Source organism: Leopardus geoffroyi, chromosome D1 (genome assembly GCF_018350155.1).
Source record: "Leopardus geoffroyi isolate Oge1 chromosome D1, O.geoffroyi_Oge1_pat1.0, whole genome shotgun sequence".
NCBI classification, from domain to species: domain Eukaryota; kingdom Metazoa; phylum Chordata; class Mammalia; order Carnivora; family Felidae; genus Leopardus; species Leopardus geoffroyi.
This window is the reverse complement of record NC_059329.1, coordinates 90,365,257-90,378,182: the sequence shown is the minus strand read 5'-3', so window position 1 is coordinate 90,378,182 and position 12,926 is coordinate 90,365,257. Positions and strand designations below refer to the sequence as shown.

Sequence of the window (12,926 nt, the reverse complement as noted above, 5' to 3'; positions counted from 1 at the left end):
CATCTAAACAGAGCAGGTGTGAAAAGTACAAAGGTATCCTGCTATGAAAATCTGAATACACTAAAAGTAAACTGATCTTGGGGTATCTGGGTGGCTCAGTCAGTTAAGCATCCAACTCTTGATTTTGGCTCAGGTTATGATCTCCCAGTGGCAAGATCAAGCCTCATGTCAGGCTCTGCACTGGGCGTGAAGCTTGCTTGGGTCTCTCTCTCTCTGCCGCTCCACTGTTTGTGCTGTCTCTCAAAAAATAAAAACAAAAATAAATAATAAAAAAGTAAACTGGTCTTAATAGAAAGAGTAACACATTGCAGAGGGAAAGACTCCATGAAATCTGGATTTAGTAAAATTGACCCCGGTTTCACATGGAGAAAATCTGGCAAAAATTTTTCAGTAAAACATTAGATCTGTTTTTATACAGTAAGTAAACCCAGATTTTAAAAGGCTTCAAGATTATATAGAAAAGCATTGGAGACTCTAATTGAAATTAAGAAGTAAAAATAAAAATCATATTTGGCTACTGATAGATAAGAAAAATGTATTATCAGAAGATTTCATGACTAACTGTAGCTAACAGTTTTATTCTTTCAACTTTATTATTGAAAAATTCACGGTGGCAGATGACCCCCTAAGCCCCTTAAGGTCACTCGACATTGACATCATTGAGACTCAGAAGAAGGCTGATTTTCCAAAAATTTTCTGGATGTAGGGTATTTCTGCATAAAAATACCAAATGAGAAAATGCACTGAGCACTTTGTAAAGGTCACCATGCCATACAAGTGTAAGATGTTATTATCAGCGAAATCTGAAAAGCTCTTAAAGATTTTTGAATCCTGTGGAATAAGCCAAGATCTGTGAAATTTATAAAATAAAGAATTCTATAGAAATGGTATTTAAAAAAAACCACTTATATCTCAATACAAAGAATAATAAATTGAGGGGGTGGGGAATGCAAACCACAAGACAAATCCCTTTCCTGACTTCCCTGGCTATTTCTTTGACAACCTTAGCTTTGATTTTCCACGGCACTCAGTCACACACGCACATCTTGGTTCATCTCTGGGCCCCTGCAGTTACTCCTGTTCTGAGTTATTGAGCTTCCAAATAACTGATTTCTCCTGTTGCTTTCCTGAACTCCCTAAACGGCTCAAGCACTCAGCTCATCAGTTATCCATTGCTGACATGGATTTGGCACCTCTGGCCTCTCCCATCTACCACTGCTCGGGTGGTGAAGCCCCACACACAGAAGTGAAGGGTGCCAGGAGAAGGTCTCAGTGCAACCCAGAAGAAAACTTATTTGCAAAACCAACACAAAGGCAGCTGCCCTGCTTAAAAATCCATCGAATCTTGAGTTTCCAGAGAGTCCTCTAGGCCTATTGGGTCCCCCACGCCTGGCTGCGAGTTTAAGGTAAACCCAGAGTTTCTATACGCGTTATGAGCGTTCATAAACTTCTGCAGATATTTGGAGGTATACAACCAGTGATGTTTCAAGACATCTTCCATCTCGTAGCACTTGGACTGTCTGGCATTCATTTTTCGGAAGCGCCTGAACAGTTTGTTGCCAGATTCATTTCCCTCGCTTGCCCATGCCCCAATGGAGCCGTCTCTCTCAATAATTTCAGGCACGTGTGCCAAGGTTTTGTGAAAGTAATTGGTGATTTTGCCCTCATATCTATACTTGAACTTGGTAGAGAGGAGCTCAGCAAAACGCTGTGAATTGAAACTATACTGGCAGAGGGATTCTGGGCACTCTTTAGCAGGACATGTCGATCGCCACACAGGTTTCATCTTCAGGTAAAGGTCCATCAGCTCCCTGAGAGCTTCGTGCCTCTCCTCGGAGGGGATTAATTCACAGACTGCTTCAACTGTTTCTTTGGTCATGAGCCTCCTGGCAAAGTTGCCATTCATCCTCATGATTGGCTTCAGGTTCATCTTCTTCCGGAGATGCTTGTCCAGCGTAGCCTGCCACCTTTTCCTTTCCTCTTTGGAGGCATTGGGATTCTTGTACACCTCCCCTATCTCTAGCTGGAAAATCTTGTAGAACTCAGCCGCATTGCCAATGTCACAGTGGAGTGCATCTATGGAAGGGACGGTCTCAATGAAAGGTTTCGATGAGACTCCTTTCACGCGATCCCGCAGTTCTTCCACAGACTCGTGGTACGGGTTGGAACGCCAGACCTCGTAGCGCTCCAGGTTCTCAGAATGGCTTCTGGTTATGGAGTGGAAGACAAGATTTTGAGAGGCCTCCAGGCGGGTGGCATCACAAAGGGTACAAATGTAGACTGAGCCAGAAGCCTCGAGGCCTTCAACTTCCCGGGCAAGCTTCTCATCGTACCCAGTGCCCCTGAAGATGAACTTGAAAGTCCGAAGGATGCCTCCCATCTCCAGCACTAAGTTGCTGGCCTTCATGGCCTCCCTCTCGGCAATGAGAGGGCTCAAGATGGCCGTCAGCGTCTCGTGGTCAGACTCGTCTGCCAGCATGAGGCACAAGGGCTTGCAACACAGTTCAGAGTTAGGTTTGACCTCCTCAAATACCTTCACGTTTTCTGAGCCGTGCGCTACAGTAATCTTCATGACTGTGAACGAAAAGCGAACCGCCTTTTCTGGAACTGCTGGCCCGCTCCCATGCTTCTCACTCACATCTCCCATGCCGTCACAAGACTCCTTCACCACGACGGTGAAGGGGCCATTCAGGTAGTCATCCAAGTCTTGGGCTCTCATGCCTTCCAGGATATCTTCTTCCATGTCCATCAAAGCAGACACCAAAGCCGAGTCGTAGCGGAACCGCTTGGCAATGGTGTCCACCGGGTAATCGTCCACAGAGGAGGACAGTCCAGACAGGCCATCAATAATGCCGACGTCAGTGCTGGAAGACACGTTCTTCAGAGGTGGCTGCCACTCAAAGGGGTAGTAGCCTGGCAGGAGGACCTTCTCAGCATTCCGAAGGGCGTGCAAAGGCTGAAAAATCTGCCTCCCTGTGATGGCTTTCACAGTCCTGTACATCTTGTGGTACTGACTGCAGCTGAGGAAGGTGTTGACACGGATGGCCAAGCACACAGCTGGCTGCAGGCCAGAGCCCCGTCCCTGCATGATGGCCTCCAGCTCGTCGGCTTGTCTGTGCTCATTCCTCGCCCTCAGTGCCAGCAGGAACAAGGTCAGACACACAGACTTCACATCTCCACCTTCTTCCTTGTCGGCGAAAGCCTTCACTTGCAGCTTGAGCTCCCTCAGGCGATGCTTCTGAGCCCTTCGCGTCAAGGACAGGAGATGCTGGCGGGGCCGACCCCCTTTATTAATATGCACAAAAGTCTCTTTTGACTCCTTGTGGCTTGAGACATGGTGGTTATATTTTTCCAAGCTGACCTCCTCATTGCACTCTTTTGCTGGACATCTCACCATGAGGGAGTTCAAGATGCTCACAAAGGACTTCACTGGACTCTCCAGGTCGGTAGGGAAGCAGGGATATTGGCAACAGGGACAATAGCTGCCCATGACTTTGAGGCACCTGAGAATGCAAATCCTGCAAAATACGTGCTTACAGCTGGTCTCCACAGGGTCAGCCAGGATGTGTTCACAAATCTGGCAGGAGATAGATTTCACAAAGTGTGCCGGGAAGTCCACCGCAAGAAGCTTGGTACTAAGATGAATGTCACTGCACTTGGAGATCTTCTTCATCACTTCCTTGCTGCTGATCCTTGCCTGAGCTCTTTTCTTGTGCCGACGGGCTCTTCTCGCTCGGGCAACCGCGGTTTTGAGTTTTTTGCTGAGCTGCACATTTGGCTGATGACTCTTCCTTTTGAGTCCCCGGCAGGCAGCATGGCAGATGTCACAGGATGGCGTGTGGGGATGCCACTCCATGGGTGCATTCCTTGGGAAGTTAACTTCACACGGGGCACTGCTAAACTTCCTGTACATGATGTTCCAGCAGCTGTGGCAGAATTCAGTGGGGTGGATCGAGTCAACGTCTGCTTTCACATCAATCCGGAAAACCTTGGCAATGAGGTCTGGCCAGGAAGTGGCTCTCTTTTCCTTCTTTCGTAAAAGGACTTGGGTTTTACCATCCACTGGCCCATGGACTGGATAGCTCCTATTGTGCCCATCAGTTTTAAAAGAATTCCCACAGATACGGCAGAGATGGCGAAGGTTGGCTTGGTGGATTGCTTTGTCTCCTGCTTTCCCATCATCATGGGATTTCTTTGAAAACGTAGGGTGAGCTTTTAATGCCGGTTGACTCAGGGCTGGCTTCTGACCATCAGCCTCATCCAGGACTGCTGGGGATTGCTCCAGAGAGGGTTTCCCCTCGGAGGAAATTTTCTTTTCTATTTGAGCTTCTTCAGGTGCCTTTTCAAAAGATCTCACCCTGAAGAGCTTAAATTTCCATTCTGAAAATTTCATATGCGGGTGCTGAATTTCATCTGGGGCGGAACTGAGTCCCAGGGCGGGTGGCAAAGAGACAGCCATGATGGCTGAGTTACCTGAGAACAATGGAAATAAGTCAGATTAAGACAAAAAATTCAATATCCCACTGATGCATCTTGGAAGAAATAGGAATGAATACATTCAATTGTTCATTCATTCACTGATGCAAAAAGTTACTTCTCCAACCTCCCATTTTAATACACTATGTTAGGTGCTGAGCATACAGCAGAGGACAGTCATTCCCTGCCTTGACAGTGCACGTGGTCGTTTACACCACCGTGAGCCACCATGGTTTGTGTTACATAGACATGTACACTCTTACTTCTTTCCACCAAAACCTTAAGGTCTTTGAGGACAGAATCTCTGAGTAATTCATTTCTGTCTCTCCAACATTCCTAGTACACTTCCTAGTACAATTCCTAGTATTAGTGTTGAATATTTATTTGCTGAAGAAATACAAGGAAAAACTGGCTAGTGAAACCACGGAAAAGTCACATTTTCTGCATTGTATTAGCCTCATTGCATAGCTGGACGATATATTTCCAGCTTTTTAAAGCAGTCTCCCAGGAGGATGGTTGTTTATTTCTTCTAAACAGGCCATAAAGGGATGATAAAGCTACAAACCCAAAGAAACTAATTACTCACTACTTGAAAGAATGAAGTGAATTTTGAAGCTTTATGAATGCTAGCTAATAATAAGTATCATGGATAGTAATTATGCTTACAATTTTAATTAGTGAACACTGCTGTAAATTATAAGGGCTGTGTCTCTATTAGAAACAAAAAACCACAGAACTTTAAACCTGCAACAAACCATAGGGTGCACGTACAAACATTCCAAAGGACTTTTAAGATGAAAAATTCAAGTAGTTTCAGATAAAAATCACATAGGCCATCCTGGAAGTCATTACTGGACAATGGACATTAGCTTTATAGTTTGTAATAAGAAGAGGTGGGAATAAGATTTTTCTTCTGATAAAAAAATATTAGCAATTGCATATGCCAGGAAACCCTACCGATCGGTGTCAGTGTAGAGACCTATCATGCTGTGGAAAAAAATCTGAAAATGTCATTTGAGTCCTCTCCAGATCCAAACAGCCTACTATTCTCAAAATTCCTTGGTACACATCACTGGAAAAATAGCAACTATATTTCAACCTATCATCTCTCTCCCAAATTTGCCTAGCTTAACACTCTTGACCCATCAATTATATCAAGCAACACGTTCCCCCCCTACTTCTCAGTTAATTAGCTAACAAAATTGATGATATTTTTATATAATCATGTGGTCATGGAGACTAAGCCTCAGAGGAAAGAGCCGGGGTGGGATCTGTGGGGAAGGAGGGACAAGTGCTAATCCTAACTGCTGCTAACAAAGTTTCTTCTTGAGTCATCCCTTTAAACTACTGAAGTTCATTCCATCTGGCATGCACTAGGCTTCGGAGATTGATGTTTTTCATGAAAACATGATCAAAAAGGAAATCCTGTGAAATTGCAGGACTGTGTGAGATCTGAACACAGGACTGTGTGAGATCTGTACAATTTCAACCATCTCAAAAGTCTCATTAATCTCAGAAGTATCTCAACTGCAGCCCAACCTCAACATTGTTTATGGTTCAGTTATGTTTCTAAATTCTGCCCTATGTCAGGTGTGAAGGCCTTCTAGGTCTCCCCTGTCCCATTGGCTGGAACTCTTTCCCAAATGCCTTTTCATTCCATTAGGCTTTTCCTACCCAGTCTTTTTCTAACATGATTGTTGTCTGGATTTCCAAGATAATATTTTGAGTTGTTATTTAAAAAGGGGGGGGAGGGGCGCCTGGGTGGCTCAGTCAGTTAAGCGTCTGACTTCGGCTCAGGTCATGATCTCACAGTCCTTGAGTTTGAGCCCTGCGTCAGGCTCTGTGCTGACAGCTCAGAGCCTGGAGCCTGCTTTAGATTCTGTGTCTCCCTCTCTCTCTGCCCCTCCCCTGCTCATGCTCTCTCTCTCTGTCTCAAAAATAAATAAAAACATTAAAATTTTTTTTTTTAAAAAACAACTACATCACCATCTCTGGAGCTAAATAATGAGCTTCCACAATGAGTAAGTCAACCACAAGACTTGTTGGAAGGATCCTTAGAACTATCTCCCCTCCCTGCCCACTCCTCTCCTGACACCCACTGGCTGGAAATGTGATCTGCCTAAATAAATTCCTTTAAATACTCCCAGAGAAAGAGTACTATCCCAACCAATTATTAGCCATTGACATTCGAATCAAATGTATTTGCTATTTTGTCTTTCAACTCAACTGCTAAAACTTTATCCCAAAAAAAAGCAAGAAGAGGGTGGAAGGGATGTGTTATGCTTTTTGTTTTGAGGGAATATACATCAAGATGCTAATCGTGGCGATCTGTGGGAGCTGTAAATGTTTTATATTTTTCATGCATGCCTATGATCTCTACTTTTTCTGAAATAAACATTTATTACTTTTACAAGAAGATAGAACTTTTAATAACTAGACTTAATGAGGTATTTTTTTTAATCTATATGGTTAGCAAAGATTAAAACTATCATTACTCAGCATTAATGAAGGTGTGGGGAAATGCAAATATCTTCATACATTCTTTGGAGAAGTATAAATTGGTATAATACCTCTAGTGGACGATTTAGCAATGTTTTTTAAAAGTTTAAATATAGTGGGCTCCTGGGTGACTCAGTTGTTAAGCATTTGACTTCAGCTCAGGTCACCATCTCACAGTCTGTGAGTTCGAGTCCCACATCGGGTGAGCACGAGCCCAATTTAGGGTGAGCATGAGCCCTGGATGAGCCACGCTCCCCCCCCCCCTTATCTCTCTGCCCCTCGCTCACTTGTATCCTCTCTCTCTCAAAAGAAAAAAAAGTTTAAATATATTCGATCTTTGGTGCAATAAATTTGCTCTTAGGAAGTTATTCTATAGATATATTCCCATAGGCTATACCTTGTGTGGGAATAAACATTCCACAGGTTATTCCCACAGTGAATATTACATGGAGAAAGCCAGAGCGACAGAAAGAGATTTGTTTAAAAAAATTGTTACCTTAAAAAAGAGGCAGCAGCATAAATAATCACCTCTAGGGCATTATTAAGTAAACTATGGTCCAGATATACAATGGAAAACAACACAGACGTCTAACATTTCCATATGCATTGTGCATGTGTGTGATTTCTCTATGCCTCAACGATACAGAGGGATACCCACACAACAAAGCAGAGAACGGACAAGAACAAGTATAGTAAGATTCCATGTAGGCACATTTGCTCAGACCTGGAAGTGCAAACATTCTGGGAGGATATGCACTAAAATCTTAACAACATCTACTCTAAAAATGGAATGACACTGGTGAGAAGGTATCTTTAATTTTCTATTTTATTCATTCTTACACCATTTTAGTTTTTCACAACACACGTGTATTATTTTTTTAATTTTGTGATTAGTTCACTTTAGGGAAAAATGTTTTAATGACTAGATTTATATGTGCCCATAGTCATTTTAATTTCTTCCTAAATTCTCCCCTCTCCTCACTGAATTTTAAGACCTGGCTAAGCCTCAAATCTGACCAGCATCCTTTCCTTTTTTTTTTTTTTTTTCTGGTAAACATATAGAAAGGGAACCAAAATATGGACCTATAGACAGCATGAAGTTAGCATGATGAACGAGTTATCATGTAGTCATTGTTTGACACTCAGGAATCTTGCAAACGCTTGATCTCCTCTCTTCTAAAAAAAGGTCTCAGCAGCAGACCAAACTTAGAATCTAAAAGGCAAAGTGACTGTTGGTGGCCCGGCCCCGTTCCCACCTCAGTGTTGCCATCACCTGCCATCACAGCTGTGGGGGCTTTGTCAACACAGGGCACAGATTCATTTTGACAAACCAGGGCAGAAGCTACGGTTTGGTGAGTGTGTGATTAGCGACTTCAGGAGGCTGGGTCACAGCAACAGCCCCGCCCCCGACTCCCCACCCAACCCTTACCCTGCACACACCTACATCCTAGCACTCGACTCACAGTCTCCCCTCTTCCCATCTTCAACTTAGTCTCTACACAATGTCCACGTGACCACTGCGTGCCCAAGTGTGACCCTTCATTGTCACACCCACCCCACTCATTCATCCGTTCGTTCACTCCACAAATACTATTTCCTGCTTTTTGCCAAACACCATCATCAAAAAGTTGACAACGTCCACAGCCTTTTTATAAGTCTTAGGCATCCACAACATGACCCTAAGATTCTTGCCCTTCTTCCAGGCAACTGCTTGCTTGAACCACTTCAGAAAGAGAAGGGCACTGTCACAACCCCCTGGTCAGGAATCCTGGTTCAAGAACATAACCTCTGTGTAGGGTCTCTACAGTGGCAATTCCCAAAATTATTGGGTATTAGAATCACTGGGGAGCTTGCTTTTAAAATTTTATGCAGATCATCAGGTTCCAGAGATTCTGACTCAGTTTATCTGGGATGGAGTCCAGAAAATGCATTTGTTAAGCATTTTGGTGATCCTGCTATGAGGAGTCCATGGGTCACACTTTGAGAAAAACTGGACTGCTACTTCATCCAATCTAGTTCAGGAAATTCCTGGCAATACCTGGAAATACCTGGGAAACTACACATTTCCTCCCACCCTGGACTCCGTTTGCTGATGATCATGCCTAGACAAGCACAGTATTCCTTTCCAAGAGTCATAGCTTTCCTTCTGCTGATTTACTCATTCATTCAAGAAGCACTCCTTAAAGCCTTTCTCTGCCCACAATATTCATTTCCAGTAATTTGGATATCTGTGCCTTCTCTATGAACCTATAGTGTCTTCCTAAACTCGGCTTCTTACTCCTTTCCAATTTTTATACGTTAGAAAGAAAAATCAAATTGTTGTCAGCTTCCCTTGATCCCTCCCCTCAATCCCTGCAAGGAAGAAAAGCCTAAGTCCTTCTGATTAGAAACATAAAAAAATGTAATAAATGTTGTGGCTCAAGGCATGAAAATCATGAGTGTTACCTTGCTCAGCAGGCTGCCTGGCCAAATTGTTGGGATGTCTGTAATTCTTCTGATATCACTTGATGCCAAAGAGAAGGCAAAGTGTGTTCTCCTCCTCCTCTTTGCCTTCTCGGCCCTCAGAGCAGACTGCCGCATTATTTATCAGCCTCCACTGTCCTTCCCAGCCTCCCCCACCACGGACAGCTAACCACACATGATGGCGGCCAATCACAGGCCAGGAGCCCCCAGCTCCAGCTGGCACCTGGCCCTTCAGGAAGCTTAGCTGGGGGACCCAGGTGTCACGGGTGTGTGCTGGAACATTGCCAGAGCTGCCAGTTCACTCCCCAAGACTGTTTGGGTTGGAAATGAACTTGTCAACATAAGCTCTGGCTTCTACCAAGATTCTAGGGCTCTGTGCCTCAGTTATCTCATCCAATACTAATAGCATATACCCCAGAGTCAATGAGGTTATACAGTGAAAGTTAGGACAGGAAAATACTTGGGATAGTGTCTGCCCTCCGTAGATACTCATCAAATACTAGCTTGGTGAAAATTTCTTGTTGTTATTTTAAAACAGTATCCAACCCATCCCATAAGCCTCGTACCTGGTCAATTCTCAGTCAGAGAACATTGTGCTCCTAGCACCAACACTGAGTTTAAACTTGACTAGTGTTTTGAAGTCAACAGACCTAGATTTGAATCTTGCCTCAGGTCTTTGATACGTTACTCAAACTTTGGGAGCCATAATCCCCTCACCTACAAATAGGATGGATCATTTTAGCCCCAAGCAGTAGGCCAGGTTTGTAAGTGCTTTACCTATTATTTAACTGTCCCAACAATCTCATACATTTGACATTCTTATCTCTAAAGAGAAGCAACAGAAGTTTAGAGCAATGGAGAACTTGTACAAGATCACACAGCCCTAACTAGTGAACATGGGCCCCTTAACCACTCCACTCCACTCCACCGTGAAAGACTATTGAAAGGCGCTTTGTAATAGTGTGAGGATGAATACCTGGCACCATCTGTTTCAAATACCATTCATAGTTCTTAGGCCAGCTTTATTCCCAAAGTACCCCCTCTGTCCGGCTAACATGTGAGGGATTGTCTTGTTTTCATTTGATTCGTGGTTTTTTTTTTTTTTTAATGTTTGTTTATTTTTGAGAGAGAGAGAGGGAGAGAGAGTGAGTGTGATTGGGAGAGGGGCAGAGAGAGAGGGAGACACAGAATCTGAAACAGGATCCAGGCTCTGAGCTGTCGGTACAGAGCCGGACGCAGGGCTCGAACTTCAGAATGGCAAGATCATGACCTGAGCCAAAGTCGGACGCTTAACTGACTGAACCACCCAGGTGCCCCTGTTTTCATCTGATTCTTAGCAAAAACTGTCAGAGAGGCAGGTGCGCAGATTTTTCTGTGCTATGCTGTCCGCCTAAGACACTCCTCTTATATCCCCACTATTTTGCACTTGGGTCTATCTAACTGCACAACAGTCCTGGGGACACAGCTTCTGCTCACTAAGCTAAAGACAGAGCAGAAGCCATTGTAATATTATTGGGAGGGATGGCCTGTGGCTTCTAGGCACTTCAGTGTGTTTGTGCCCAAGGGGATGGACTCATCGCCTGAGATTCATATGACACTGTGAGACTGGGCAGGTAGGAGCTGAGACGTTCCATGTCCATGTTCAACTGTTCAACTCAGCAGGAAGTAGGGCCTCCAGGGTGTGTGGGCTTTATGGCTTTGAAGTCCTCTTTATTCAGTTGGGTCAGGAAGAGAGGAGGCACAACATAACTGATACGGGAGAAGATGCTTTTCCCATCCATCCTCCCGTGCTCCCAAACCCTTGTCTTCATGGACTCATGTCTCAAGGAGAGAGAGCCAGACGTTCTTGCTTCGCCTTGAAGCGAACGGGAAATATCTCACAGAATTAGAACAAAGCAGCGAGTCCCAGCTTCCAAGGATCGGGCTTCAGTTCTCAAGACTCACTTAGAAGTTAAGTCAAACTGAAGTGACCAACCATCCCACTTGCCTGGAACTTTCCTGAGTTTAGACCTGAAAGTCTGAGGCAAACAGGGTCAGTTGGTCACGCTTCAAGCCCAAACCAGGGTTGGAAAATTCATCTAAGCTCAAAATTCATAAATGGAATCCTTTCCAATTTTTCTTAGGGAAGTTAGGTGTTCACAGAGACTCATCAAAGAAAATGCAGCAGGCCATAGGGGACAGGGGCATGAAAGTCAGACCAGTTAGCCATCAGAGAGCTTTATCTTTTTTTTTTTCTTTTACCATATTTACCATAGAGTTTTGTATTGTCTAATCTTATCAGTTATGTTACCTTTAAAATAGAAAAAAAAACTACATAAGATTTACAAATAAGTAACAGTACTATAATGAATTTTAAATGAGGCAAAATATAATATTGGATGCATATGAAGATATACTCTTCTAATTTTTTTTAAATAAAAGTCTGGATTTATATAGATCAGATTCTTCAAGGGCAGGATTTCCAGTATTTCCTTGTTCTTCCCCATGACACCTGGGGCCTTTCTCCCATCCATGTTGAAAATACGTCACGGTCACCTGGTCCTCTGCCGAGAATTAAGACCTCCATTGGACCATCGGGAGAAACGAGCTCAGCCACGAATTCTTATCCCTTTTTCTGGCCACTAAAATTCTACCCACTCTTCTTGCTCCAGATCTTTTCCACGTGACATACCCCACCTGGAGCAAACTTGGACTTCCGTCATAAATCAGCAAAGTCAGAGCTGCCTAGGATACTACGTTGTTCCCAGCAAATTAAAAATAAAACACTGCTGACAGATCTTGGCCAAATTTAGCAAGAGGAAAAGAATGAAAAGGGCAAAGTGGCGTTTGGACGACTGGATGCCAGTTTCCAGCCTTGAGCACAGCACTCCCAGCTGAGTGATTAGCTATGGTTAATCCTGGAAGTGTCGACAGGCCCTGCTCTGGCCTGGCTCCCTCCGGCCACGTGCACCTCCCAGGCCGGTCACTCCTTTCCCTGGCCTCTCCATCCGAGCCCCCAACCCTCCTTAGCAAGTTGCCTACACTTACTCCCCTTGGCTTCCTGCAGGCCCTTTTAAGAGAACTTTTCAAATTCAATTTCTTCCCAGACAGCCATGAGCTCTAGTGGCTGATATCAATCAAAATCTCCTCCTGCAGCTGTGGTCTAAGTGTGTGAACGCGGCATTTTGTGCTCTTATCATAATCCAGCAGATGCTATTTACTGACATCGTGATTACATATATAAGCTTGTATCTATAGATCTCCAGCTCACAAAACTCTTGCCTCCTAACATCGCCAACTCAAATGCCAGAGCTGAAAGGGAACTCAGAGGTTATCTGACCCAACGAACACATCTTATAGGTGAGAAACAGTCCCCGAAGGGCAGTGTCCTGCTCAATGTCACGGGAGGGAATCAGTCGCAGAAAAAGCATTGCAAACCAGCTCTCGAGGCTCCCAGGACAAGATTCTTTCCACTTCACTGGAAAGGGAGCATCCCTGCCTCTCCCACC

At 44.2% G+C, this 12,926-nt stretch overlaps 1 protein-coding gene across 1 annotated transcript; it reads right to left on the bottom strand.

Annotated features, from left to right (window-relative positions):
• Positions 1-308: 308 nt before the first annotated feature.
• Positions 309-9,546, bottom strand: RAG1 (recombination activating 1). The gene is made up of 2 exons (XM_045485001.1): positions 9,421-9,546; positions 309-4,473 (listed from the first exon to the last, which is right to left on the bottom strand). Exon 2 carries the CDS (start codon positions 4,457-4,459, stop codon positions 1,328-1,330), a length of 3,132 nt encoding a protein of 1,043 aa, XP_045340957.1. The 5' UTR covers positions 4,460-4,473; positions 9,421-9,546; the 3' UTR covers positions 309-1,327.
• Between the last annotated feature and the right edge of the window lie 3,380 nt (positions 9,547-12,926).